The sequence below is a fragment of the Stigmatopora argus genome, chromosome 19 (genome assembly GCF_051989625.1).
Source record: "Stigmatopora argus isolate UIUO_Sarg chromosome 19, RoL_Sarg_1.0, whole genome shotgun sequence".
Classification (NCBI taxonomy): Eukaryota; Metazoa; Chordata; class Actinopteri; order Syngnathiformes; family Syngnathidae; genus Stigmatopora; species Stigmatopora argus.
The window spans coordinates 13578583-13606094 of record NC_135405.1 but is presented as its reverse complement, the minus strand read 5'-3'; the positions used below and the strand labels follow the sequence as shown (position 1 = coordinate 13606094).

Here is a 27512-nt window from a genome sequence, read left to right as displayed (position 1 = left end):
CAATAACCGCGGGTGCTCATAAATACACATCATCTACGTGTATTCATGTGTAAAATGTGGAAGACGAACAGACACACGTTTTGGACAAAAGTTTTGAGACACCCACACTAACTTTGGTATATATCAACACTTACAATACTCAAAATTGGTATCAACGCGAACAATATTGATAATACATTCATAAATTAGCATGGGCGGCCAACCACGGCGATAGATGTCTGATCCGTTTTGACTGGGCTTAATATTATTGAAGTATTTTTCGTTTACATTTTTTTTTACAAACGAAAAAACAGTATTATTTTATTTTGAAAAGATTAATGTAAAAAAAAAAACTCCCTTAAAATAAAGAAATAACAACCTAAAGTAAAAGTTTTTGTGCTATAAATTGTTAAAAAAGGAAAAAGCATTGCCGTCAATGGCACTGAAAAAACAGATTTGACATCTATCGCTGTCCGTGGCCATTAATGAGTTTTTCTGAGCGCCTTTCTATTTCGCATTGATTGTCATTCATCTCGTCTTCTTCAAATTGTATTCTCCTAATTCATCCCATGTGTCCCAATACTTTTGTCCGGACGGACGGCTTTTTTTTCCGACAGCAGTTTTAAAACCAAAGTCAACCCCAGCCTGCAACTTTTAAAGCCTGCGCCGATTCACCGACCTACATATCTATATATCTATATATAGATATATATGTGGTAGGTAGGGGTGTCAAATCTTTCCGATACGCATGCTCGCGAGGGGCCGATTTTATTGTTAAAGGGGTGCTAAATGAGGGGAGCCCAACATGCGGAAATGCTACGCGGACGCTCCCGGGGGGGAAAACCATGTGACGCGCAAATGGTCCTGGCGCTTAAAGGCATCTGGTGGGAGGGAGGGAGGGAGGGAGGGAGGGAAGCGGGTTTTTGGGTCCGTGGGCGCCCCAAGTCAGGCGTCGTCCGATTCGAAGACAGGCAAAGCGTTCCCGTCCACCCGCCGTCCCAGCGACTCGGCCGACAGGCTGCGGCCGGACAGGACGCTGCTGAGGCTGGACTGGCGGGCGCCTCGTCGCTGCGTTTCGATTTCCACGCGCACTTCGATGTTGGTGCCGTCCCTGCGCCCGCGAGAGGCGGAGTTTTACGGGGGCTTTACGGGCACTAGACGAGACGGCGGCGAGCGGTGGAGGTTACCTGGAAGCGACGTCGTGGGCCGGTCGTCGTTCGGGGGGATCCTCGGGCGGGGGCAGCGATGTTTGCGCGGGGACGGGGGTGCCGGGCCCTTGCGCGGTGCCGGGGTTGCCGGCCTCTTGCGCGCTCACCTCCTGGAGGCTGGTGTCGGCGAGCGCCGGGCCGTTCTGGGCCCGCCAGTGGTCGGCCACCACGTGGGAGAAGAGAAGATCTGGTAAAAAGACAAGCAACATATTTTATTCTTGTGTTCATATTCACTTTTATTCTTACTTCTACTTCATTGTGGATGTACTTTCATTTTTGGCATACATCATTTTACTCACGTTTCTTATTTTTTGTATTTATTGTCATTTTCAGTCATTCATTCATTTTCCATACCGCTTAGCCTCCCTCACAAGGGTCGCAAGGGGTGCTGGAGCCTATCCCACCTCACTACGGGGACCAGGCGGGGGACACCGTGAGCAAGCAATCACTTGTAGCGTCCAATTAGCCTAGCCTGCGTGTTTTTAGAAATTGGAGGAAAGCGGAGTACCGGGAGAAAAGCCCCGCACGCTTTTTGTTTTGCCCTGCAGTATTTACTTATTTAAAATTACGACTGGTAACCCGCGTAGTACTCACAGCTAGCCAAATCCTCCAGCGTGTCCGGGGCATCGGCGGGCGGTCGACACCACCCGTTCCTGCACAGCGACATGGGCACCACGCCGTAGACGTACGTCAACATGAGCGGCACGCCCACACCTGCGCACAAGCCGCGTGATTGGTCTCCGGCGGCGCCCGGCCCGAGACCGCCCCCCTCCCGCCCAAGAGCGCCACCTTACCCACGGTGACGGCGGCGATGACGGGCGACACGAAGACCGACATCATCACGCCGCTGGCCACCGTCAAGTAATGCTTGCTTCCTGAGATATCGTTTTTCTTACAGCGACCGTGGACCTGCGCGGGGACGGAAACTCAAGCGTCCGAAACCGATGGAAGGGACCGTTGTGGGCAGCGGGCGGGCGGGCGGGCATCTTACCTTGCGGCCCATGTAGATGGGGATGCCCACGATGATGACGGGGATGGCAAGGCCGGCGATGAGCGAGATGACCACGGGGGCGCCCAGCAACATGCCCACCTGCCATAGAACTTTGCGCGTCTGCGACCATGGCTTCTTGCCCCAGAAGGTACATCCCGAGGGACTAAAAATAAATCAAAATAAACGGATGTTACACGTGTTACATTTATCCAATCAGCTGCCGTTGGTGGTATTTTGAAGGTTCCTCCCACAAGTGGATGGTGCCCCGTAGTAATGCTATATATTCCTATCGGATAGAGTCTCATAGCGCAACAGGTAACTCCGCCCCCCTCTCCGACGCCCACCTTTACCTGAGGTAGTGCACGTCGGTGATCTCCTGCATGCAGAGCCAGCAGAACTGGCAGGCGCACACGGTGCAGTTCATTCGGTTACAGCTGCCGTCGTTGGTCTTCATGATGTAAGCGCCGCAGCGAGGACACGGCTTGATCTCTTCCGCGTCTGCGCTAGCGACAAAAGGCTACTTAGACGTTGAGTCATTTCCGCTTCCTCGCCATTGCTTTTCTTATCTTTCTGATTGTCCGGTCAACCCACGTCCGTCTATTTGTCTTCTGTTGGACGGTCTGCATTTTGTTTCCCCGCCTGCTCCCCATCAGATTTGATTCCAAGGTTATTTTTTTGATAATCTCATTCAAGTTTTTGTTAGCGCACTGCACTGCCTGTCCTTACTTGCTTCCTACCGTGACTGGACGTTTCGTCGCCGGACACTTCGTCGCCGGACACTTCGTCTTCGGACACTTCGTCTTCGGACACTTCGTCTTCGGACACTTTGTCGACCGGACAATTTGTAAGGTTAGTGGTTAGAATTAGGGTTAAGGGATAGTGGTTAAGGTTAGGGGTTAAGTCCGTCGACGTAATGTCCGGCGACAAAATGTCTGGCAACGAAGCGTCCGTTCGACGAACCGTCCGGGGGCGAAGTGTCCGTCGACGAAATGTCCGGGTACCGCTTCCTACTAGCCATTCATGACTCTGCTAATCCCGACGGAATGATCCCATCATGACTGAGAAACGGGTTTAAAAAGACAGACATGGGTTGACAGGACAATCAGGAACACGAGTTTGGGGAAACGGCGGGGGGGAATCGATGGGTAAACACACGGACAGGCCACACAGGGGGAACATTAAAATAATAATAATAATCCTTAAGAGCCCTCACCCGCTCCGGGTTCTTCGTTGAAGACGTAAAGCGGCGCGGAGGCGTCGTCGGCGCCCAGCGCGTGTCGCGCGCGCTGCCGCCGCGCCTGGTCGCAGGTCTGGTTGGGGTGCCACAGCTGCCGGCAGTGGTAGCAGAAGTGCGTGCGGCAGCCGGGGCGCCCGCAGCTCAGCTTGGGGCACTCGGCGCAGCCGTGGGCGATGACGGCGTAGCCGCAGTCGGGCGCCGGGCACCAGCGCGCGTCGGGGTCGGCGGCCAGGAAGCGCCGCAGGTGGTAGTCCTCGAACTTCTCCAGGAGAGCCGGCTCGTCCAGGATGGCGCGCACGTCCGGCGGCGCCAGGGCCTCGGGGCACTGCGGGCAGGCGATGCCCACGCGGCTCTCCGAGATCTCCATGCGCAGGTAGCGGCGCAGGCAGTCGCCGCAGGTGCGGTGGGGGCAGCTGAGGAGGCTCGGGAAGCGGCCGCGGGGTTGGCTCAGCAGGCACAGCGGGCACTCCTCCAGGCGCTCGTCCCCGACGGACCCCGTGGGGGAGCGCGCCTCGCCCGTGGCGCCCGTGGCGCCCGCCGGGACCTCCGGGGTCTCCGGGGACGGACTTTCCGCTCCGGGGGGACTCCGTTCCTCATTTTGGTCCGTTACAGTCTGATCCTGAGCGGGGAAATGCCAAACTTCAACGTCACATTCTGACCTCTGACCTCTACCCTCGTTCACATAAAGCGGCAAAAAATATACAAAATGACACGGCGCTCGTCTAGTATCATCGCTTGCCGTCAAAAAGAATTTTTGGCCATCGACATTGACCCAGCGCCCTTTGAAACAACAAGCGGGCGGAAGGCAGGCTGTTGTCCCGCCTCTGGTTGCTAGGCAACCTCATTTAGGCAAATTAGCATTTCATTAAGTCAACACTCTAATGGATTTGGGCCGCTGAGACGTCCAAAGTTAATCATCGACAGCCCGATGAACACATTTAACAGCGTTGGCTTCAATTTTGCTAAAGCCGTAAAAAATTCTAATCACATTGGATGTGTAGGAAAATTCCCCCGATGCAAATTGACCTTTTTTTAACAAGATGGCAAATCAAAATTAGAATCACTGACTTAAGATTCAATTGTGCTCAACAAACTAATATATTGATTAATTGTTACAACCCTATGACAGACCTAAGTTTGTTTTATGGTGCCAACTGGGGTGGCAAATGCCCCTCCGACCCACCTGGTGGATCCGCCCCTGCAAACTATCCATTTTTGTCTATTTTTCCAGTTTTCTTTTAATTGGACGCCCAGAGACGACCACCATGGTTAAAAGAGATTGCGTGCGACTTACCCGCGCGGGTTGTTGGCTGAGGGTGAGGGTGAGGGCCACCTCGTCTTTGGGCGTCTTGGCCTCGGCGGGCTTCTCCGATTTGGGCTTTCGGCTGAAAAAGTTGAGGAAGCCCAGCGGCCCCCCCGCCTGCTGCTTGGGCCTCTTCATGCTCGGCGACTGACGGAACGGCGGCCGGCTGGGCGGGTGGGCGGGACCAGGGGGTGACGGAGACGAGAGGGAGGAGGCGACCCCTGACGGTGGGCCGGGCGGCGCTAGTGCCACTTCATTCTTCCCACGCTACTTTTTGGCCTCGTTCCTTACGTCTGGGCTGCGCCGCCTGCGGGTGGTCAAAAGTGGTCAAAATTAGCATTAGCATAAACAAAAATCAATGAATTCCAGTCAATTCGTACTTTAACCCCTCCATGTGGGAATACTAAAGTAGATTGAAATAGTCATAATTATCATAAATATGTCAATTTAATTGAAAATACAATTTAAAAGTAGTAAAAAGGATATAAATAATTGAAAAAAATGGCATGGATGACACTATTTTTGCGCGTATCAGTGCCAGATGGCCACATTGGACACCCGGCCTTCCAGAAAAAAAGGAGAGGACGTCCTCCCCCTCTCCTCCCCTCTCCTCCCCCATCTCCCCCCTCACACGCGAGGTGTTCCCAAAGACAGCTGTTGCCGCGTAAAGAGCAAAAAGCATACAAAAGCTACGCCGCTCCATTTTTTTCCTCTTTCTTTCCGCCGGGCTCAAAGCGGGAGAGAAACCCGAGGACGCCACGGCCAGTGCTGCGGCACCCTCCCTGCACATGCAACCCTCGCCGGACTCCATCCCACAGCAGCAATGCGGCTTTTCACGAGGGTGACCTCAGCAGCATCCTCTCACGCGAGGGTGGGGAAGTGATTTTTTTATAGCCGTGCTAGCTATTGAGGATGTATCAATTACTCATTTTTTGGGGGATGAAATTATGTTCAAAAACCATCCAAATGTCAATTAATATTCACGTTTCTGCAGCAAAACTAAAACTTAGGACACATTTTACTTCAATATTCCTGTAGCACAAGGTATTTCAATGGCGTCGTTTCTTAGTATAACCAGAAGAGGGCAGTATTGTAAACGCTACATGGTTCCAAGGTATAAAAGAACGGCGATAGACTTCAAAAATAACCAAAAAAGGATATACTGTATATAGATAATATATAAAGGTATATGGATAGTACTTAATCCATTGGCTGTTTTTCTTATAGATTCTTTGCATGACAAAGAAAACGCTTTTTAAAAGAGAAAGTTTGAAAAATTATGATCACCAAATTTGTGTATTACAAGTCCTTAGCTGCCATTAACGTCCAATAATTTTGCCATGGCAGTGAGTGAGTTGAAAACATCGGAAGATAAGTATAAATCTCAGAGTAAGTGCTGTGGTAGTAAGTAAAAAACAAACTTTTACTTAAAAATCTAAAAAACAAACAATGATGGCGACCATTTGGACTGGGAGGGGCTGATCCCCAGCAGCCCCTCCCAGTCCAAATGATGTGGACGTCCATCATCGTCAATGGCACTGAAACGCGTAGTGAAATCCAATTAAATAAAAAGATGAACTGTTGCAGCACATTATTCAATATAAAACCCCACCACCACCACCACTAAATGATGCATTCTCTGAGAATGACTGGTTCTGAGCACCTTACAATCAACCCCCAGAAGGCAATGTCCTTTTTAAGAGGCGCCAATCGTTTTAAAAAAAAGCAACAAGAGGCGAAGACCACCCCAAAATAAATGTACACAAAGATGCATTACGTAAACGGCTTCCTACCTCGTTGTGCGCGGTGCATTAGACCAATGGCTCCGCCCCTAAAACAGCCGGGGGAAAATCCTCGCACGACCGACCGGGCGGACGGCAGGGCGAGCCCCGGCTTCTCTCTCGAGCCTAGCCGCCGTCGAGTGCCGTGGAAGCCGGCGGGGAGAAGCGGCCGGCGTCGGGCGAGCGATCGGACGATCGGTGCCGATGAGAGGAGAGCCTCGGCCCGGCGTGCGCTCGCTGACGACGGGCCCGGAGGGCTGGCACACTGCGGTGACATGGACCAATGAGATGACGCAGGAAGACAAGGATTCTCCTATTCATTAAAAAAAAAAAATCGAATAAAAAGTGGCGATTATTCTATTGCATGGTGCTTTTTTTCCTCCTAATTATATATTTCCAATGGAAAGGGGATCACAAAATTAAATGAGTCCCTCGTTATTATTGACTGCCAAGGACGTCAAATCTATTTTGAGTGGGACGGCTGACATTGAATAGATCATGCTTCAGAGCCAATGACGGCAATAGACGTCCACTCCATTTGGACTGGGAGGGGCTGGAAGCGATCGCCAGTGGCAGCCAAAGTACATTTATGAAAAGGCATTAAGGCTGATCCAATAGGTGATTTGTAGCTATATATAAATATTCCAAAGTGGAATCATGTTTAAAGGAAAGTCTGGTTTGTGCAATGCAGACAAAACAATAGCTTTTTCGTTCTTCATGCTACATATCTACTATTTACATTTTGGGACCAAAAAAAAAAAAAGAATTCTTTCACGTTAATTTGCTAAAGAAAAAAAGACGTCATGATTGGATGGTATAGCTATTTAACGAAGGCAGGCTCCTCCCCTCGATTTCAACAGACAGGTCGGCACTTACGTCCCATCCGGCAAGGGCTTCCATGTATTTCAAAATAAAAGCCCCAGCTTTAAAAATTCACCATAACCATACATCGTCAACTTCACTGCTTCAACAATTCACTTAAGAAACACGTCTCAAGATAACATGAAAACGTACGCATCTAAAATGACGTCATCATCACGTGCCGATTTAAAAACAACAAACGAGTTGTCGTTGAATCGCCGTTCATTATAGCAGTTTTCCTTCATGTTACAATGAAAACAAAGACGGTTCGCAATAACCGCGTCATGCAACGACGTAAAATGTCCATTTAGCGCGTTGACTTTGTGAATAGCAACGTTTCTATGGCGTCAAAAGGAGCGCAAGAGCGATGCGGTCTTTAAATGTGAAGCTCCGCCATCCCCCTCCGCCGGAAGTCCCCTTGTTGTTCCTCGCTGGGAGATCACACAGGCGAATCAGAAAATCAATTAAGTTATGAAAAATACCATTAATTGCCTTTCTTTGTCGCCGCGGTTCGCGAAGAAATGGCGGAGGTGCCAAGGTGGCGACATCGCGGCTCATCGGGACTCTTTTAACGGGGTGCGCTGCGGTGGCGTGGACGGGGACTACTTTCTCTGCTTAGGTAAGTTAGCATGACAAGTTGACGTGTGCTACCTACCTCCATCCGTGCTTGTTGTGGCTTTTGGAGGAGCTTTGACGTCCATTGCCCGTCATCTTTTCCGCCGATCCTTTTGTGTGGGACTCGCCAGATGGCCGATATGTTAAACAGTGAATACAAATACGACTTTAAAGGGTCTTTTAGCCTTTTCCACCTGCTAGCCGCATGCTCTTTTGTGGACGGCTCGTAATCAAGTGTTCGCTTTCTTTGGATGCGGTCATTTTCTGAAAGGTTCGAGACGAATGCATTTCCCTTATAGAAAATTGCACTCACGAGGACTAGGTAGTTCATGCATCGGCATAAAAATAGATCAAGTTAAATGGAAAATAGCTTTCGGGCACTGCAAGTGGATTTGTCATTTTGTCGCATAATTACAACGTCAGCCGGTGTGTCGTATTTCGGAGATTTAGTTGTGTTCAGGAAACCGGCATATATTAATAGTTTATCTTTCAAAAAGGTAATACATAAATAGTTTTAAATTTTAAAATACAGTGTTTTGTCTAAAAAAATAAACTTAACTTATTGAACGGACAAACCAGAGTTGCTTAAAAATAAATAAGTATATATATATAAATGTAAATCAAATGACAAATGACACTGCAGCTACATTTAGAGACCAAATGTAAAAGAAAAATATATGCCTGAAATGGTTCAATTTGCAGACCATTCTGGTTACAAAGACTAACCCCATGTGTCAGTGCTTATTTTAATGTTTTTCCCTCCATTTGCAGAATTCTCCCAAAATTGCTTGCAGATGTACGAGCCAATGATTGCGAAAATATGCGCCAAAACGTTGCCACCAAATGAGAGGCAGACTGGAAGATGCCAAGGAAAAAACAGCAGCATCCACAGCCAGTCAAGTGTAAGTACCGACTCATTATTTTCGATTTTAATAAGCATGAAAGACAATATTTGTATTAGACATGGACCTTGAGAAATAAATGATTCATAAAAAGGGATTTTCACAATCAAAATATTGAATAAATGGCTAACACACAGTATGCAATTGTTTGTTTGATTTGATTTTCTTCTTTTCTGTCGGGCGACAGTGGATTCCAAAAGTGTTGTAAGTGCCGGAAACGCGGGAACGCTCACCTTCCACCCGGATTTCCTTCTGGACCGCCGCCTTCAATTGACCCCTCTGTATTGCAACGGCAAAATTCTTGGCCTGGAAAATTTCTCAGGTTAGTGCTTTTGACACTCTTAGCAAAAAATGAACAAAGGGACCGAAACCCGATCGTTCGCTATGACTATGATATAATGTATGACGTGGGGGGAAAAAAAGATGACCATTACCACTAAGGACACCATTACGAGGGCAGCACATTCATCATCATCATCATCATCATCATCATCATCATGTGCTGTTGCCTGAGCAGCTGCCATTATCATTACCCCATCATCATCATCATTACCATCAACAGGCCTCACAACCATCATCATCATCATCATCGCAGGGCTCCGTAATCATCGGAAAGAGGGGGCGAAGGGTGGTGGGACGGACGAGGGGCCGACAAACTGCTTCCTCGCCCACAATACTCATTGCACGTCTTGTGAGGAAAGGACGCCTTTTCGCCGCCTCGTCGTCGCCGGATCTTTTTCGCTGGCGTGGTCGTGTTTCGCCGCCAGTGACGGTGAGAAGCTCTGAAAATGTTGGTAAGACGAATGACCCAGACGGAATCCAAGCCGGAGGCAGGGGGGGTTAGTCAAAAGTTCTATTTTTAGCTGGACCATGCTAACATTTTTTTTTTTGCCCCGTTTTTGTTTTTGCCAGAGGTAGCCGCTGAGATCGGTTTCTCCGTGTACCCCCTGTGTGATGAGGACAGCTCCGACGGCGGCGGCAGCATGGATAGCGAAACGGAAACTTCCCACGGCAACACCCCCGACCGCGGGCGCGAGGACGAAGGCGGGGCGGGCCGCCCCGAGCCGCCCTTCCCGTCCTACCCGCAGTGCCGGGGCTGCGGCCGGCTGCGCGCCGAGCCGGCGGCGCTTGAGTCGGCGGCGCTAGAGCCGACGGGCCCCTACTATTGCCCGCGCTGCCGCGAGGCCTCGCCGGACGACGAGCCGGCCTTCGGCGGCCCCGGCGGCGGCGACGACGACGACGACAAGAACAAGCTGCACTCGTGCCACCTGTGCGGCTTCTCGTCACGCTACACCAACCACGTCAAGCGGCACATGAAGACGCACAACGGCGAGAAGCCCTTCAACTGCCCGGTGTGCTCGTACGCCTCGGCGCAGCTGGTCAACCTGCAGCGCCACCTGCGCATCCACACGGGCGAGAAGCCCTACAAGTGCGAGAGTTGCGCTTTCGCCTGCAGTTCCCTGGGCAACCTCAAGAGGCACCAGCGCATGCACGCGCCGGCCGAGGCGCTGGGCGGGCCCGCCGGGGGACCGCCGGGCCCGGGGCCGCACCCCCACGGGGCGAGCGAGGAAGAAGACGAAGCGGCCAAAGGTAGGATTTGCTTTGGGAAGCCAAACGCCATTCTTGACTAACAAAAGGTGCTTTGCTAATCTTGGCTAACAAAAAATGCTTTCCTTTCAGAGGTGGCGGCGGCCTCGGCCCACCTGACCCTGGCCGCGCAGAACGCCGACTACCTCTCTGCCTTCGAGGGCCTGAAGTCTTCGTCGTCGTCGCCCCCGTCGGCCGCCCGCCGCCCTTCGCTCTACCCCTTCACCTGCCGCCTGTGCGGCGCTCCGCTGGAAGACGAAGACGGCTCGTCGGCGCAGATCTGCGCCAAGTGCACGCTGGAAATGCTGACCAAGGACTCGTCGGCGGGCTGCCCGGCCCCCGTGGGCGGGGCCGGGGGCGGCGACAAGGTGTACACGTGCGCCGCCTGCCCCTTCCTCACGCATTACCCCAACCACTTGGCGCGGCACATGAAAACGCACAGCGGCGAGAAGCCCTACAAGTGCCCGCAGTGCGAGTACGCCTCGGCGCACTTCGACAACCTGAAACGGCACCACCGCGTGCACACGGGCGAGAAGCCCTACAAGTGCCACCTGTGCGAGTACGCCTGCGGCAACCTGGCCAACCTCAAGCGGCACCTGCGCGTGCACTCGGGCGCCAAGCCCTTCGTCTGCGTGGTCTGCAACTACAGCTGCAACCAGAGCATGAACCTGAAGCGCCACATGTTGCGCCACACGGGCGAGAAGCCCTACAAGTGCCAGGAGTGCGGCTACACCACCGGACACTGGGATAACTACAAGCGCCACCAGAAGAAGCACGGCCACGCCACCGACGGCTGGGTCAAGGCGCCCGCCGGTTCCCAGGACGATAAGGGCGGAGTCAGGGCCGCGCTGGGCAAAGACGCGCCCACCTCCGCCTCCGCCGCCGAAATGGCCTACGCGGCCAGAGAGGGCACTCAGACTTTACAGCACCCCAACTGGAAACTGGAAATGGTCTAAGTCAATAGCCGATGCTGAAAAATACAAAAAAAACAGATGGATGACGTGCAGAATTGATTGTTAACCCTAAAATGTTTTTTTTAAGTTCAGACGGATGGTCCTAACTGTCCGGATTCCAGCCCAATAAATACATGACGCCATGTACCTTTTTTTTTTTTTTTTTTTTTTTTTTTACAATAAACCTTTTAGATATCATCTTTCTGCTATCTTTTTTGGGGTGTGGCAGCAAAGCGCTTCTGTAAAAAAAAAAACATGACTACTAAGACTAGAGAGGAAAAAGCACGTCGTCGTACATGAAATGATTATTTGACACTGGAAAAGATTTTGTCAAGTCCACACCCCCATTTTTCAGATTCGGGGCTCGTGTCACAGCTCTACTACCTTCCAAAAATCTGGAAAACTGTCATCCGACTATTTGCATGTGGCGCGTGCCTTTAAAGCGACGGACGGACTCTGAGCCAAGTGCTTCTTACTTGTTGTGAAAAATGTAATTTTGGCCATTTTCTTTAATTTAATTGCATTTTTTTTATTGTCCTGGGTGTGTAGATCTTCAATGTATTTGTGCGTGCCGTCTGTTTTCTCACTGTGAAATTAGCCCGTGGTTTACTTGAAAAGGAAAAGGTGGCATTATTAGAACATTAGCATGTCATGACTTTATTTTTCTAATGCTATTACTCCACTACTAGAGGTATGTAAGTTAATATATAAATATATATATATACGATTTATATAGCTATACATACACACAGGATATAGGCTGATTGTCTGTTTGGTTTGGCCCCTCCCCTTGAGAGTTTGTCCTTGACGACGGGCGACCGATCCGGACGTCCGTCGTCGTCGATGGCGGGGGATTGACGCTTTTTGTACGCCGTTTGTGAACTCGTGTCTGTTTCATCAATGCCTTAAAAAGCAAGACTTTTCAAGCAAATAAAGTTATTTCATGAAATATTTGACTGGAGCAATGTTATGCTGCTGCATTTAAAACTAATTCTGCCTTTTTGGGGGTAAAAAATAAAATCTTTTGAAGATATAAACAGACATTTGAAGCCCTTTAACAGATGAATAACAACCTTTATTGTTGGTCCAAGCATGATTGACTATTGCTTACAATTGAGATGTTTCACTTGCTATTAGCTTCCCGAGTTTTTACATTTGTCAAAAATCAAATGGATGAAGGCATAAACCCCCCCCCAAAATGGAAAAACAAAGCACTTACTAAGACAAGAACGCTCCTGTTCATTTCGTTGCCAGCAATGCATGAACGTTGTTATTTTGCAATTTTTTTTTGTCCTCTGAGATGATCGCGACAATCGCACAAAAGTCTGTCAACTCAAAAGAATAAACAATGTAAACACTGATAGGCGGTCGGCACGTTAGTTTGTATCTGCTGGAGGCTAAACAAGCGGCACTACGAGTAAAAGATCCGTGTTAGTAAATGCCAATACTTTGCATGTAGTATACATACATACATACATACACATATAGATTCATTTTTTAAAAGTGACGTCGTCATGTTATTCTTGTGCAAAACGCTTTAGTAAACTAGAATTTGGCATTTATGAGAAACCTTGTTTAAAAAAAAATACAAAATAAAAACAGCCATGGAGTTTCATAGACGACGCCCCCAACTTTTTACAGTGTGCAACACGCAAGAGGCTGGATGATTGCTGTAAGAAATGTTATGCTGGTGGATTTAAAATAAAAAATAAAGAAAATTAAGGCATCGCGAATAAAAGACGTTGGCTACGACAGCTGCCATTGACAGCGATAAAAGTCCAATAATAAGCCTGGCGGACCGCAGAGTATGCTTTGTGGTATTTAGTCAAAGAAAAATGAACAGTATTAAATAAAAGACGCATTGACGGCGATAGACGTCCAATCCGGGTGGCCCGGGAGACCGTGCCGGCTCGTCCCGGTCGAAACGGATCGAACGTCTTTCGCCGTCAATGGCGGCGAAACCGAGCGTGTACCTTACGTGGCGGCCAGTTGGCGTACGAATGTAGCTGCGAGTCACTAACGGTTATTTTGGCACGTACGTACGTATCTGCACATTCATTTTGTTTCCCCAGGAAAAATTCTTAGGCTCTCACTAGTGACCGGTCGCCCGAACGGTCGCGGGAACTGACCGACTTGCAGCATTGCGACGTGAAGTGGGGGAAAGAAAAAAAAAAAAAAACTTTCTGGGCTGGTGGCTACGAACCCCGTTGCGGCGGCGGCGTGATGCGTGATGACGTTTGTGGGCGGGGCTACAGGTCGTCGTCGCCGATGCCCTCGAAAGCGTAGTTGCCGTGGAAATCGCCGCCTCCGCCGCCGCTGGAGGTGCCGATTCCTCGTAGGGACACGGAATTCAGCTTGGTCTGCGGGGGGGTGGAAGGCGGGGTTAAGTCGCCGCCATTGACAAAGATGGACGTCCATCGGTTTTGTGGTTCGTGGGACTTACCGACAGTTTGATGATTTGCTCGCGGCTCTGGTCGGGAGAGTCCTGCGTGGAAAGGGAAAAGTTCGTTAAAGGTCGGGAAGGGGTCATGGCATGGTGGTGGGGCGGGCCGGTCCATTTCATACCAGCAGAGGGGGGGATTTCACAGATTGCTGAGAATCGGGTCGCCGCGCGGAGCCGTTGTGACGCTTTCTCGACATCTGAGCGGGAAGGAAAACAGTAAGTGTGTTTTATTTGGAAAATAATTATTTTAAAAAGCAAAATAAAGCATTTGCAGGGCAAAATGAAGCTGTTGAATATGTTAGAACGTGAACGGAACCTTCTTAATGCTGCCGCCCGACTTCTTCACCATCAACTCGTCCACCATCGACTGAAGACAAATACTCATCATGATGGCCTGAAAGGGGGCGTCATCGAAATTAGTGCTTGGCCGGCCACCATCGACGGCGATGGACGTCCGATCCAACGGGACCGGGGACCACAGATTTGTGCAGGCACGCTCACCTGCTGGCTGGTGATGGTGACCCAGCGCAGTCGGTCCTTGCTCATCAGGTACTCGAAGGCCAGCTCCAGTTTGACGTCGCACTTGGTGGAACCGCACGGGTTGTTGGTACCGTTGGCTGTCGGGACTTGCTGCCGAACCATGGAACAAAAATGATACGGACCGTCGAATCGAATGACGCATTTTTTTACGGACTAAATGAATGGGGCTAATGACGGTGCGGAGGAATTCATGGCGCCGCGAGGGACCGTAATGAGATGAGCCGTCGCGCGTGACAAATTCAATTGCTTGATGAGGTCGGGGCGCGTTGATTGGGAGAACCGGGGGGGGGAGCGGGATTTGGGAAAAGGTCACACCGATAAAGGAAGCAACGTACCGAGGACGTGACTCTCCAGCAGCGCATGCGCGTGACCTTGAAGCTGCCCTCCTTCATCTGCTCGTTGGGCAGCTTGACGTGGAAGTTGAGCTCGTTGTTGCCGGCGCCCACGATCACCTGGCAGCCCTTCTCGGGGAAGTCGGTGGCGCACGGCTCGAACTTGATGTAGCCGTAATACTTCAGCGTCTGGCCCAAGTGGATGAACTGAAAGGCAAAAAGCGATTGAGCACGTTTGGGTCGGATTGGCGAAAGGATGGTTGGATGCTTACTTCTTTCTTGGAGCCTTTCTCCTGCAAGGACTTGAGTTGCCGGTGCTGGTCTTTGTTGACGAGAACCCAGCCTCGCTCGATGTCGGACACCGTCTGGTCGGACAGAAAAGAGGAAAAAAATCATTTAAAAAAAAAATAATAAAGTACTCCTGGTCAGCCGGAGGAGACCAATTTGTGGATGCTAAATAGCATCATGCTAACTCAGTTGTTTGGGTTTGTGTCTTTGGGTATTTTTTTATGATGAAATAATGCTCCAAAATGTGGTGTCATTACATTAGGAGACATTTAAGAAGGTTTGCTACGACTTGGTAGTTGCTAAGCTAGGGCTAACGCTTTTATTTATTATTTTGCATTGATTTAGGTTGCTTCGACCTGGGTTAATTTGGATTTTCTACTTAAATTTTGGGTGTGAACACACCATAAACGCATGTTCCCTGGGTTAGAAATGGTAAGGACAGATTCATTCCTCTTTAGGCAATATCCTATTTCAAAACAGGAAACTCTGTGGGGGGTGTGCATGTTTTTCTTCCTTCAATTTTATTAAATTTGGTGCAGCTTATAGTAATGTGCGTCATTTACGACACTTACCTGGGCGTAAAGCAAATTCAGCCCAACTCTGTTGTCCATGACGTCGCCGTCGTACACCATGTCCCAGTAGCTGCACCACAACGCAAACATTCCAATGAGTACCTCAGAAAATATCGGCTTTTTAAAATCCCGCTCGCCTCATTTAATACTGGGGCGTCCTTTTGGGAGGGGGGGGTTGGTTCACTGCGACTTTTTCGCATTCCATCTTCCCCCCGCTGTCCCACACGCACGGCAAAAGTAGGTCAGGAGGACTTGGACGGCTTCCCTCCAGGCAGGCGCAAAAGCGAGTCAACATCCAGAGTGGAGTAAAGCGAGCCAAGACCCGAATTCCCAAAACTCCCAAGCGGAACAAAAAACAAACTCATAAACCGAGGCGCTGGCTTATGAATGAGAAAAGTGGACAGTCTACCTTTTTCGTAAGAGGATGTGATAGTCGGAGTTGTGTAGGCTGCTGATGGAGACGTAGGGCAGCTCAAATTCTTGAAGCTTCCGAACAACTAAGAGGAAAAAAAGAAGTATGAGGTTGCTGTGAACTTGTTGTGTTACCGAGTTTTACTGAAAAAAGAATGTGTTCAAAAGTAGGGGGTGTCACGATCACATTTTTGGCTATGAATCCATTTTGAGGTTCTGCCCATACTGATTCCTGATCTGACACCTCAAAAATGGTCGCCCGGACGTTTGACAACATGACAGAGTTTACTGTTGAAACCAGCTCTCAAAATTATATTCATGAGAGAGAGAGTTTAATATCTAAATATCTACTGTTGAAACCAGCTCTCAAAATTATATTCACCCGGGGCGACCAAACGTCCGGGCGACCAAACGTCCGGTCACGCTCAAAAATATATTAAGGAAAATAGTTTTTGTTTTTATTTCCGTTTGATTTTGCAGGAGGATCACATGTTTTTTGGGGGGCAAATCAGTTACAAATTAGGTTCAAACATGGTGTTTTGTATGAGCGTACATAAAAAAATACAATCGGCCATTTAAAAAAAATAAGATGTGATCGGGTTTGACATCGCCTATTTATCGTTACGTACACGTGAGGCCTCCATCTTCTCCTTCGCGGACGAGAAAGAGGCTGAAGTAGGCCACCAGGTCTTCGGGGAGGTCCAGTTTGCTGGCGACCACCTTCGAGCCAAACAAGATTGAATTCATTTGGAGAAAATCAAAAGGGAATAAATGTAAAAAAGTAAGATGGCTTACGTCCAGCACGTCTTCTGTTTGATCGGAGCTCAGAATGTCCACCGTCACCTTCTGACCGTTGGATAGGCTGATGTCTAAAGCCACTTCTGCCGTGGGGACCTGTTGAGTTTCCTGTTAACGGCATCGAAGGTGGTACGTTAGCATCCATTCGTTAGAACGTCTTGAAATCGAAATAAATCCATGTAGATGTGGGGGGAAAAAGAAAAACATGTAAATGTTAAAACTAACTAAATAATCACTGAAGGCTGAAATAACTAATGTTGAAATGCGGTTCTCAGTCACTATTTTAATCATAATTCTGTCAATATATCCTAATCAAAATAAATTGTGAGAACATATGAATTAAAAACACTGAATAATAGTATGTTAATGAATTAACTATGTCCTTATTTCATTTCATATCAAAGCAGGAATTATTAGCATGCTGAGTGCATTTTTAAGTCTTATTGGTTTTATACATTCCTAACTCATTCTAAAAGTAGACCCTATGAGTGTTTTATTTTTAATATGAACTCATTTGGGCCAATAGTTGGGCATCGTTTGTGATATGGATTGCCAAAATTCCCAGCACTTATTGGACCGCCCGTGACAGTGGTGCAGAATTGAATATGAATTTTGAATTTAAAAAAACGTCCGAGTGTCTGGCGACCTGCTGTGCTCTTCTCAGGAAGCTGTTGAACAACTCGCCGGCTCCGAGCAGCGGGTCCTGGCGCACTGCGGGAAAAAAAAAGACTCCATTTCAACCCACGGTAAAGGTGTATACATACAAGGTGGGGTGCTCATTTTTCCTAGGCGGATTTCGTGACGCCACTGGAGCAAATACCAGCTCCCACAACGCCCCCTTGTTCCACGTCGGCGCTGAGAGGATTAAAAAAAAGAGCCCAGTACCAGCTCTGCAAACATGTTTGTGTACGTGTAAGGTTCAGATTAAGGGTAATATGCTTAAAAAGTGAGGGATGAAAGTCCGCTTTGGAGCAAGGTGGGGAACGTGGAAGGGAGGGAGGGAGGGCTATGTTTTGATCAACACAAACAGGATTAAAGCGCTGTTTTCTTGTCAAAGCCTAAAATGGCCGCTTCCCAACAAAAGGGCACTACATTCACATATTGGGACACTTAATGCAGTGAGCAAAAATTCCACTTTCAGTTCCTTTAAAGTAAGAAATCCCGCCCACACGCGCACAAACAGATCCAAAACTAACCGGCTTGCATGTACTTCTCCAGCAACTCCCGCCTCTGCTCCACTTCAGCCAAGGTCAGCGTGAAGATCTTCTTCGGGGGGAAGGAGGGCACCACGTTGCCGCCGTATTCCTTTTTTATCTGCCGGCACAAAAGGCAATCGGGGGCGCCGCGAGGACGTCCCGTTGCCGGGCAACCGTCATACGAGATGACACGGACGTGCGCGGAAGGGGCGGACGGAGACGTTTGCTTATTTTAATAAAGAATACATGACTTGTTGGACTACCAACATTGTGATACAGTCCCCTTGTTATACACACTATTTGCATTGCATCATGGGATGGCAATCCCTACTTTGGCCTCACCTGCTCGTGAAGCCCGAGGAGTTGACTGTAACGGACCCGACAGTGCAGGACGCCGTTGACGTGGATGTTGTAAGCCTGCGGGATAGACACAAACACACGTTAACCTTAACGCCTCCATCGACGTCAATCGCCGTCGAGTACCAGAACACGTTTTCATCAAGAGGAACCACAAAATTAGAAGGAAATGGAATATAGGAAGTAAGACTCCCTGTCGTACGTGTCGAGCAATCCGTCCAAACTAGCGGGGAGGACGACACGTGGCTAATTTTGCGAGGTGAAAGAGTGCGCGGGGGTCATGGCAAGCGGGCAGGAAGGAACGGTGACTGTGCACAAAAGCAGCTGCATTCACCCAAGACCACAGAAATCACAGCAAAGTGGAGTATTAGTAATAATAGTGTATGTTTACCCAACACACACCAGTGCATTGTGGGTGTTTGGATGACACAATTCTTACTCATTGACATGTTCATGACATCTTAATTACAAGATTATTACTTACTGCAATTATTTATGACTGTGATTGTTTTTTTCTTTCTACATATGTTCACTTCGCCCAACTGACGTAAGTGGATTCGAAATAAAATTTTAAACGGCGTTTCAAAGTGAACCTTGTCGCTATTGTGAAACACCCACACGACAAATTAGTTAAACAACTTTTTCAAAAGTCCAAAGAGCTCATTGCTTAATCGGACAGCCTTCCTGAAGCTCGGTTGATGTCAAATGGCAGTCAATGGAAAAAAATATATCCTTCATTTTGTAGTGCCAAATCGAACATTTCGGTAGTAGTGCAAAAACAAATAAGAATTTTGAGGATTTTGCAATCAAATTTCACATCTGGAAATAACATTTTAGTACTTTACACAACCCTCATTCAGAGACTGTTTCAACTGCAGCCAAATGTGAACAAATTTATGACAGTGATGCGCTTATTCACAACAGGATGAAGGCCAGGCAGTTCCCTAGCAACTAAACTTCACATATTTAAGAAACACCATCACGTCTTTGCTTGGAGATGCATGGACATCAAGGAGGTATCTGTAAAGCTGAAGTTCACAGTAGTATTAGATGAATTTTGGTCGCTTAATCGTGACTTAATGCTTCCCCCATGAACACAACCCTAAAAATAGCACGTAAAACAAAAGTCTACTATATTCTGCAGTAAAGTGTATTTACAGTATGTCCTTGAACGCCTCAGGCGATGTGCTACAGCTGTTTTCCATTTTATTAGGAACCCTGCAATGACCTCATGCTGCTTTTTACCCAAGTTTGAATAGAATAAGTTCATACATGAAAAATAGATACATTTTTCGCACTCACCACATAGGTAGATCCATTTTCCCCCGAACGGACCTCAGTTTCGGGTATGGAAAAATGCATGTTGAGCAGTACCTGAACGCCACCTCGCTTTACGGGGCTCAAGGCGCCACAGTTGTGATGATAAAAATAATAAAATTTAAAAGTACACCGTACTGAAAGTAGCTGGTGACAAAGGAGTTGCGTGAGGCATCCACACGCTTCTTTCACGGCTCGCTCGGTCCGTTAGCGCCGTGTCAGGCGGAAGGAGAGGCGAGTTAGCATCCACCTCCGGTAAAGCTAGCTTGCACATAAAAAAAAGATGAAAACTTCTCCCACGTCGGTCATAAACTTTTCAAACTGCGAAAGCAGCCATGTTACGACTATGGAGTAATTCCATTAAAACTAGGAGTGTAGTTAAATAGTCTTTCGTCGCTAAAGTTTGAGAGTTTCTTGAGCTAAAACGAGTTTAAAATGCTAAATAGAGATACCGCTCACTTTCGCCAAACAGATGTCGTTAACTGGATGGGAGATGCAGCTGGTTCCTGCAGATTCGATGGAAAGAACCATTTGCTCTGCATGAGGGGGTTATTTTTCTATTTTTTTTTGTTCGAGTGTCTCCCTCGCCCACTATAATGAACTAATTAACATTTATCATGTATTTTAAAACGAATATGAATCCTTAGAGAGAAAACCTAGGTCTAAAAAGTGGCCATTTTAGAAATACAAACATTGTTTAGCGTACGTAATCACACATTGGAACTGTTCTGACATATACCATTTTCTTTACATCCGGGGGAGGTTTAAGCAATACCGTTTAAGATAACGGCGTGTTTACTTTGGGTTTGGACACCCATATTAAACAAAACTTCTCTATGTGACATATTAAACGTATTAATTCTATTATATTAGTTAATTAAAAGAAAATTATCAACACGTACCCAATTGCTCTTTCATTTGGTGCGACCCAAAGTGACAGCAGGAGAAGGCGTCACAGAGGTGTACTGTAGAAAAACATTTAGGTGTTTTAGTACTATTATTGTTTGCTTTTATGTAAACTATCTTGTAATTATACACTTTGACATCAATGATAGATTTACAAAAAAATGCTAAGTAAAATTAACGTTTGGGAAGGGCTTCCGGTCGCATGTCCGCTATCATAAGGTCATGTGACTTCAGTTGGAAAACATGAAAACAGGGCATGTCCCACTGACGCATCTATTTCTTGTTTTCATCTTATATTTGTTCATTTACCCCAGCAACCAACAAAACGAACCGCAGGTACCATTCAGAATCGCTACATTGTTTAGTTGCTATTATTATTTGACGCAAGTCACTATGAACCATTAATAGCGCATTCGTTACTATACTGAATTGTCCATTGTGTTAATAACGCTTCAGCGAGCATCAGTAGCTTATTTGTGTATTAATTATATTTTGTGTTCATAGATATGTAAACAGTGCAGCGGGATCTTGCAAAAAGACTCATTTGTGGGTCAGTTTTGCTTTTCATTCACTGGTCGTATTGCGGGACGCTGTTGCCTTCAAAATGAAACGAGGGACCCTCAACGCATCACTGGGTATAGTTTGTATATACCTTTGATGTTTTTGCTAGCTAGTAATTATTGAGCCACCTATGCAAGTTATGTGAAAAACGAAGTAGTAATAACATGCATAATTTGCTGTATTTGTGTGTCTTTTAGGCTGGACTTGTCCAACTGTTCCTTAACTCACTTTGACAATCTTCAGGAAGCAGCTGGTGCTTCAATAATGTATTAATTATTCACATGTTATTACTATTTAACATTGAGTCATTCATTGCTTTAATATGATTGAATTTGTCAAACCTGTGCAGCGACCTGTCGTTGAACCCTATCATCAACATGAGCGACTCGGCATTTGAAGGATTTCGCAACTTGAGTTATTTGTAAGCACTGCGTTGGGAATTTTCAAAGTCAGATGTGTATTTTTACTTTTTAAACATATATATTTTAGGATTTTACCTGCAAACATGGCATGTCCTGGTGGGAATTCTTCCTGGGATAAGGTGGAGATAAGTGAGGGACAGCGCCTTTGTGAAGGCCAGAAGAGCATGTGTAATCAGCCTGGGAAGATGTGTAAGTGTACCAAATACAAACCAATATTTTTAAATACAATAATCAATACTGATATCATTTCACAGCTGTTAACTGTCCCGAGTACTCCCGGTGTGGTCCGTACGGGCCCGGCTTCTTCGAATGCAACTGCGGCGACAACTATCACGGGTACAAGTGTTTGCGAGAGGTACGTTCATTCTTAATTGTTCAAATTTTAGGTTTAGTTTTGACATTTCTTTTGATTTTTTTCCCCGGCAGGGGGAGTTTCCATTTTTTCAGGTGTTCGGGTCTCTGGGAGCCTCCACATTTGTGCTTTCTTTATTGCTGTGGGTCACCCAGAGGCGAAAAGCAAAGTCTCCCTAGTATGGATTTTTTTTTAAAGTGGATTTCTCTACTGTCAGCTAAAAGGGAATGAAATATTTTAGGTTTTTTTTTTAAAGTGTTTTACTTGTAAATCATATTTATTTTTTGGACGTCTGCCACCGTCAATGGAAGCCAATGAGTTAAATCGGAGGCAAAAATGCACTGTATTGTAAAAGCTGTTTGACAAACACTAACGTTGTTATATTGATTGCATGCGGCATTAAACTGGTTTTTAAATCCCTGTTTGGTTCCAATAGTATCCACAAGAGGGTGCAAAGATACTACTTTTCTATTAAGCATTTCGATGCAATTTGGGTGAGGGGCAAAGTAAATAAAAAGCTAACGATGCAAACACAACTATAAAAATATACTAGGATTAAAACTAACGGTTTTCCATGGACATTTATATATAAATTTTAAAGCCATGCGTAAACCCACTTAAATGAAAAAATGTCATTCTTTGTGAATACGTGTATATACATACTCCTCTTTATTGCATGGTCACAGCACTCGATCCGGGTTACTGGTCGACGCTTTTAACGCGCAGCACCACGGGCACCGACGTGCACGGGATCATCCCCAACTCGGTGATGACGGCGTCCACGAAGTCGGGCGGCGTCACGTCGTACACCAGGTTGAGCAGCCCCAGCGAGCGGACTTCCTGCCACGACGCCAGCTGCGTCTTGCCCTTCCGCGTCACGATCAGGTCGTCGGGATCGTCTGGAAAAGCGGCGCGGTTAAGCCGAGGGAATCTTTGGGCGCCGGCGGCATTTTCCTTACCGAGCTCGTTGGACACGAAGGAGTCGGTCTGCACCCTCTCGCAGAACTTGTAGGTCTCGCAGCACACCAGCACGGGCACGTTAAAGGCTTTGGCTGCCAGGGCCACTTGCGAGGTGCCCACGCGGGACATCATGTAGCCGTTAGCCAGTAGCGCGTGGGCGCCCAACAGCACCTTGGACACCTGCGGACGCACAAACGGCATCTTTAGTCCGGCGGGCCCCGGCTGACGACGCTAAAAATGACATGTACTCGCGTTAAAGAAGAATGAAGTGACTCACCTCTGGAAGGATGTAGGAGACGACAGTGATGAGGACATAAGTGCAGCGGATTCCCCGCCGGACCAGGCGCCTGAGGGTCTCGCGGCCCTCCAGCCTGGGCCTGCTGTCCACCACGATCACGCGGAACTCCCTCCCCTTGGCGAAGGCTTCGTAAAGGATGTGGTTGACCAGCGACGAGCTGGCGTGGTCGAGTCAACAGTTAAGCGCGAGAGCGCGGGACGCCCCGAACGGTCCCGCCGTCTCACCATCCGTAGACGAGAATGACGTCGCCGTCGCTGATCTTCTCGAAGGCGATTTCCGCCACGGCTTTGCCCGCCAGGACGATTTTTTCGTCGATGTAGCCGTCGATGCATCGGAGCAGTTTGCTTTTCGCCTGAGAAGAATTTTTAAGGGCTCGTTTGTTTGTTTTTTAAGTTTAAATGAGAGAAATTGCACCTCATCTTCCTTGCAGTGACTTGGGATGTTGGAAATCTCCTTTTTGATGTATTTGATGGCGTTACCCATACTGGCCGACAGAGGGCGACATTGGATCAAAAAGCTGTCGAAAAAAAAAACATTTGTCAAATTAAAACAAAATCTGAGCAATTTTGCTTGGAATTGGTTCATTTGCAAACTCTGAATAAAATATTTTAAATTATTAAAGTCTATATAGGTGTTGTAGCTCCAAAATAAAATATTTAAAAAACTATAGGTATTTTTTTTAAATTGACTAAGTAGACTTGACAAGGCTAATTAAGTATTAGTAGATGTTTGTTACCTGATGTAAGGTTTCAATTTGTTCACCAAGTCTCTTGCCAGTTCCTCATTTGGCGGCGTGCTGTAGTCTCTTATCACCTGATGGCAAAAACGTGTACTTTCAATCGTAGCCGTTGAACATCTATCGCCGTCGATGGCGGCCGAACCTGCTTGAAGGCGTGCAGCAGCGCCACGGAGCGCGCGTTGGATCCCGCCACGATGCCTTGCGAATACTGGAGCCCAAGGCGAACGATGGCGGGGTGGATGACTGACGACGGGATGCTAACGAAGTGGGGAAAAAAATGAAAATGTATTCAAAATGGACTTCTTGTAAATGGAAAATCTTACCTGACTTGCTGCGTGAGAGGGGCTTTCCGACTATACTGGTGCAAGTGTGAAAAAAGGCTAACTTTGTAGCCGTAGTCTGACCGAAGTGGAATCTGGAAGTACACATTACGGCGTGTTCTTTAATTTATCATCATCAGCTCCAGCACAAACAAAAGAACGGCAAAACACTGCAAATGCGCAGGCGGAAAATGTTTCCGCAAAAACAACACAGCAAACGGCTTCGAGTAAGAAGCGTTTTTTTGGGTACCTTTAGTGATGAATTGTGCTCTTTTGTCTGAAACAAATGGCACCGTCACATGCAAAGCACATGCTATTGTGGAAAATGAATTTAAATGGCCAAACTATACACGAAAAACCATTTTGGTGAACTGAGAAGAATAGATAACTAAAACAGTATTGTGCGTTAACAAAACTAAAATCGATTGAAATTAAATACATCAACTTTTTGTTGCACCTAGAATCAGTATTTATACACTGAATATGTCTTTTAATGATTTTTGGAGAAAAAAAAAATCACAATTCGTGCATGAAAGGCCTAATTGACACAATAGAAGCAGCTTTTAAGGCTGATCACCCATGCTATGCTAGTTCGCTTTAGCTGCTATGCTAGCCGCGACCTACCTGCTGTCTTTCCAACTTCTTGGCTAGCTTCTTGATCACATCTGGGTCGTCCACTTGGACGTGTTCGGGAAGACGCTTGACCACTGCGGAGGAAAAAAAACACAGCGGTGAGCATCAAAACTCCACCACAGCCGGCTTTCCCGACGCGGCGTTACCGGGTTGGAGCTCGCTAGGTGGCGCTTTAGCTTTGGCGGCGACGGCGGCCTGTTGCTGGCCGCCGTCTCGCTTTTTGCTCTGCTTGGACCTGTCCGAGTCGTGTCGGGGTCTTCTCTCCGCTTTCACCTCCGTCTTGTTCTTAGCCGCTTTGTCCGACGCTACGCTAACGTCGGCGCAAGGCACAGAGGAAGGCGCTGAAATGTCCACGTGCAAAATAAGTAGGCGCAAAAGAAGAAGACGAAAGGTCACGCACCTTTTTGGGGAGGTGGTGCGGCGGCGGACATGTTGGTTTTCGGGGCGTCATCTTTTTTGTCTTTGCTTTTCTTCTGCTGCTTCTTTTCTTTCCTTAATCGCTGTTTCTCCTCTTTTGTCAGCTCTCGGCCTTCGCTCTGTCCGTCAAATGACACAGCATAATTGAATACATTTGTTTGACAGGTTCCAAAAAACAAAGTGAATCACCTTTGTGCGCTCAATGTCTGCTTTCTTGTCATTTTCTTCTGCAATTCCATCTAAAGAAGATACAGAAACATGTCTTACGTTTCCCTCTTTAAATATATGTTGTACATTTCACGAACGCTCATCTGACAGTGAAATTGGCGGCACTACACGTCATATCCGTCCGGACATTCGTTTATTCGCCCTTTCCCGTCCAAAAGGATTGGACAACTAGCGGCGTCAATGGCAGCCAACGAATTAAATAACGACATTTTGTCAATGAACTAACATTGACAAAACTCGTATGTTTTGGAAGAAAAGGAATACCACAACCAGGATGATGCAATGATGCTGTCAAACCATGGAACCCCATCATTAGCATTAGCTTTTCCGCTATCTTGGGAAAAATAACACAATTACGAGTGAGATACTGGGGTTTATAAACACCAGTTATGAAGGCTGTGGTAATTTTCGTCTTTTCACATTTTTCAAAATAACAGAACCACGCGGAAACAGTCAGAAAAGGCACAGTTTACACTCGTTTCGTACACACCTGTTGTTACGCTGTCAGCCATCTTCCCGGATGTGACGTACATGGTGTAACCGCAAAACGACACCCCTAACCCGTGTGTCGCGCCCTCTAGTGGAAACAAACTTAATTTTAATCATTCCACGGATACCAGTATATTAACGAAAATGACATGCTTTATTTTTCAATGAATCATGCCATTGAGTTCTTTGATGACAAAAAACACTTGAATATTTATGTAATTTTATTATTTGTTTTGAAAATGTATATAGCATGATATAATCTTCATATAAAATGAAAAAATACATGCGTGTGCTTGGGGGTTATTGTGGGTATATTGTGCTATATTCATACGTAAAGGTTTATGGAAAAATAACTCACGCGTGAGTGTATCAGTAATAAATAAATGAATAAAATGAAAGTCATAGAGTCATATTTTTAGAGCCATAAAATTGTCATAAGAATGAAAAGAAAAAAGCAACTGTGCATTTATACTATACAATACATTGCAATATGTAATAGAAAGGTGATATCATGTGAAGCAATATATTGTGATATCATTTTTTTTATCACCTCTTATAGGAAAAATGTGCTCTTTGTGCAATAAATCCACCAACGCTTGTGTTCCTTTATTGATTTATTGACAGGCCTTTATAACATGCACATCCACATACATAAATATTTTTTTTAAAAAAATAAAAAAAGATGAAATCTCCGACCGCCGCTGACTGAATTCACGACGCAGTAGCTGGTTGAAGGGGACCAAACCTCACAGAATCACCTGACTTGGTTCCGTTTGACCAGCCACGGCAAGGTGTTGCTTCAGCTGAGTCAAGAAAGACGGAGAAAAACCTAGAGAGATAAAAAAAACACACACATACGTTTCAAAATGGACGTCCCCAATCCACAAAACGAAGCATCAATCCCTATTTTTAGATCTCCGCTTAGTCCAAAAGTAGTTGACATCCCCGAAGCCCCCTTTCGGGCGGCTATAAAGGGGGCGACAGCTGCGCCCCGTCAATCCTTTGGCCCTTTTCTAAAAGTGGCGGCCTTCCTTTCACCTGTTCGTCCCGACACGAGCCCCCCCTTTTTTTTCTTCCTCTGAAGATGGAGTCCAACTTGGAACCACACACTTCCTTACATTCCATAAGTGGCTGTATGAATATGGGGATATAAGGAAGCATGTTCTCCCAAGAGGCAACGGCCGCCGGATCCTGCGTGGGATGGAAAGTGTTTTTTTTTTCCAGAAGAAGAAGAAGAAAGGTCAAAAATTAAAAGAAAAAAAAGTGGATTGGAGAAATCACTGGCGGTCATTTTGTCCAAGATGTCTCCATAAACATTAGCTAATAGTTAGCTCAGGTTTTGCAAGTGCTGTGGTAATTACTGAAATTTGGATTAAAACACAAAATGGCGGGGACACATGTCCAGTTTCTTTGTTTATCCTATAAAATAGGAAGATACGAGCTATTTTTACTAATTAATTTACTTTTTTATTATAAAATTTCAAAACAAAACAAGTCCAGTTGATAACTTTACAAC

At 46.9% G+C, this 27512-nt stretch overlaps 5 protein-coding genes across 13 annotated transcripts; 2 read left to right on the top strand and 3 right to left on the bottom strand.

Moving 5' to 3' along the window:
• Nucleotides 1–489: 489 nt before the first annotated feature.
• Nucleotides 490–8558, bottom strand: LOC144064672 (E3 ubiquitin-protein ligase RNF19B). 5 transcript variants are annotated; one of them, XM_077587371.1, is made up of 10 exons: nucleotides 8016–8558; nucleotides 6512–6812; nucleotides 4710–5025; nucleotides 3392–4034; nucleotides 2529–2676; nucleotides 2179–2341; nucleotides 1982–2096; nucleotides 1782–1901; nucleotides 1167–1374; nucleotides 490–1090 (listed from the first exon to the last, which is right to left on the bottom strand). In XM_077587371.1, the coding sequence occupies exons 3-10, from the start codon at nucleotides 4854–4856 to the stop codon at nucleotides 925–927; spliced, it is 1710 nt and encodes a 569-aa protein (XP_077443497.1). In that variant the 5' UTR covers nucleotides 4857–5025; nucleotides 6512–6812; nucleotides 8016–8558; the 3' UTR covers nucleotides 490–924. The 5 variants fall into 5 exon arrangements, with proteins under 5 accessions (XP_077443497.1, XP_077443498.1, XP_077443499.1 ...); XM_077587372.1 differs by having other exon boundaries at nucleotides 6512–6764; XM_077587373.1 differs by lacking the exon at nucleotides 8016–8558 and adding an exon at nucleotides 7376–7449 and having other exon boundaries at nucleotides 6512–6764.
• Nucleotides 7586–11575, top strand: znf513a (zinc finger protein 513a). 5 transcript variants are annotated; one of them, XM_077587365.1, is made up of 6 exons: nucleotides 7586–7979; nucleotides 8747–8877; nucleotides 9065–9199; nucleotides 9440–9649; nucleotides 9790–10467; nucleotides 10558–11575. In XM_077587365.1, exons 2-6 carry the CDS (start codon nucleotides 8838–8840, stop codon nucleotides 11418–11420), a joined length of 1926 nt encoding a protein of 641 aa, XP_077443491.1. In that variant the 5' UTR covers nucleotides 7586–7979; nucleotides 8747–8837; the 3' UTR covers nucleotides 11421–11575. The 5 variants fall into 5 exon arrangements, with proteins under 5 accessions (XP_077443491.1, XP_077443494.1, XP_077443493.1 ...); XM_077587367.1 differs by lacking the exon at nucleotides 7586–7979 and adding an exon at nucleotides 8003–8246; XM_077587368.1 differs by lacking the exon at nucleotides 9440–9649 and having other exon boundaries at nucleotides 7589–7979.
• Nucleotides 11576–12470: 895 nt separating this feature from the next.
• snx17 (sorting nexin 17) lies at nucleotides 12471–20610 on the bottom strand. The gene is made up of 15 exons (XM_077587278.1): nucleotides 19657–20610; nucleotides 18340–18414; nucleotides 17998–18115; nucleotides 17448–17512; nucleotides 16799–16909; nucleotides 16633–16723; nucleotides 16002–16089; nucleotides 15593–15662; nucleotides 15005–15097; nucleotides 14736–14939; nucleotides 14362–14490; nucleotides 14177–14254; nucleotides 13983–14057; nucleotides 13861–13902; nucleotides 12471–13777 (listed from the first exon to the last, which is right to left on the bottom strand). Exons 1-15 carry the CDS (start codon nucleotides 19714–19716, stop codon nucleotides 13667–13669), a joined length of 1410 nt encoding a protein of 469 aa, XP_077443404.1. The 5' UTR covers nucleotides 19717–20610; the 3' UTR covers nucleotides 12471–13666.
• Nucleotides 20611–20752: 142 nt separating this feature from the next.
• On the top strand, nucleotides 20753–22332 carry atraid (all-trans retinoic acid-induced differentiation factor). The gene is made up of 7 exons (XM_077587279.1): nucleotides 20753–20913; nucleotides 21082–21212; nucleotides 21336–21404; nucleotides 21488–21559; nucleotides 21628–21749; nucleotides 21815–21915; nucleotides 21987–22332. Exons 1-7 carry the CDS (start codon nucleotides 20821–20823, stop codon nucleotides 22089–22091), a joined length of 693 nt encoding a protein of 230 aa, XP_077443405.1. The 5' UTR covers nucleotides 20753–20820; the 3' UTR covers nucleotides 22092–22332.
• Nucleotides 22333–22562: 230 nt separating this feature from the next.
• eif2b4 (eukaryotic translation initiation factor 2B, subunit 4 delta) lies at nucleotides 22563–26065 on the bottom strand. The gene is made up of 13 exons (XM_077587277.1): nucleotides 25998–26065; nucleotides 25469–25518; nucleotides 25263–25398; nucleotides 25009–25203; nucleotides 24854–24936; nucleotides 24233–24324; nucleotides 24052–24166; nucleotides 23907–23983; nucleotides 23585–23687; nucleotides 23395–23522; nucleotides 23150–23327; nucleotides 22872–23052; nucleotides 22563–22811 (listed from the first exon to the last, which is right to left on the bottom strand). Exons 1-13 carry the CDS (start codon nucleotides 26038–26040, stop codon nucleotides 22612–22614), a joined length of 1581 nt encoding a protein of 526 aa, XP_077443403.1. The 5' UTR covers nucleotides 26041–26065; the 3' UTR covers nucleotides 22563–22611.
• Between the last annotated feature and the right edge of the window lie 1447 nt (nucleotides 26066–27512).

Bases quoted from the DNA above. Each gene is read 5' to 3' on its own strand.
- eif2b4 (XM_077587277.1), bottom strand. From the start codon at position 26,040: ATGTACGTCACATCCGGGAAGATGGCTGACAGCGTAACAACAG. The intron at 23,523-23,584 runs GTGCAATTTCTC...AATTCTTCTCAG, and splicing joins GTCACTGCAAGGAAGATGAG to GCGAAAAGCAAACTGCTCCG. The intron at 22,812-22,871 runs GTAAGGAAAATG...CCGCTTTTCCAG, and splicing joins CTTCGTGTCCAACGAGCTCG to ACGATCCCGACGACCTGATC.
- LOC144064672 (XM_077587371.1), bottom strand. From the start codon at position 4,856: ATGAAGAGGCCCAAGCAGCAGGCGGGGGGGCCGCTGGGCTTCCTCAAC. The intron at 2,342-2,528 runs GTAAAGGTGGGC...ATTTATTTTTAG, and splicing joins ACCGACGTGCACTACCTCAG to TCCCTCGGGATGTACCTTCT. The intron at 1,375-1,781 runs GTGAGTACTACG...TCTTTTTACCAG, and splicing joins GCTGGAGGATTTGGCTAGCT to ATCTTCTCTTCTCCCACGTG.
- znf513a (XM_077587365.1), top strand. From the start codon at position 8,838: ATGCCAAGGAAAAAACAGCAGCATCCACAGCCAGTCAAGT. The intron at 8,878-9,064 runs GTAAGTACCGAC...GTCGGGCGACAG, and splicing joins GCATCCACAGCCAGTCAAGT to TGGATTCCAAAAGTGTTGTA. The intron at 10,468-10,557 runs GTAGGATTTGCT...CTTTCCTTTCAG, and splicing joins AGAAGACGAAGCGGCCAAAG to AGGTGGCGGCGGCCTCGGCC.
- atraid (XM_077587279.1), top strand. From the start codon at position 20,821: ATGAAAACAGGGCATGTCCCACTGACGCATCTATTTCTTGTTTTCATC. The intron at 20,914-21,081 runs GTACCATTCAGA...TTGTGTTCATAG, and splicing joins ACCAACAAAACGAACCGCAG to ATATGTAAACAGTGCAGCGG. The intron at 21,916-21,986 runs GTACGTTCATTC...TTTCCCCGGCAG, and splicing joins GGTACAAGTGTTTGCGAGAG to GGGGAGTTTCCATTTTTTCA.
- snx17 (XM_077587278.1), bottom strand. From the start codon at position 19,716: ATGCATTTTTCCATACCCGAAACTGAGGTCCGTTCGGGGGAAAATGGA. The intron at 15,663-16,001 runs GTAGACTGTCCA...GTTGTGGTGCAG, and splicing joins CACATCCTCTTACGAAAAAG to CTACTGGGACATGGTGTACG. The intron at 14,491-14,735 runs GTACGTTGCTTC...ATGGTTCGGCAG, and splicing joins GCTGGAGAGTCACGTCCTCG to CAAGTCCCGACAGCCAACGG.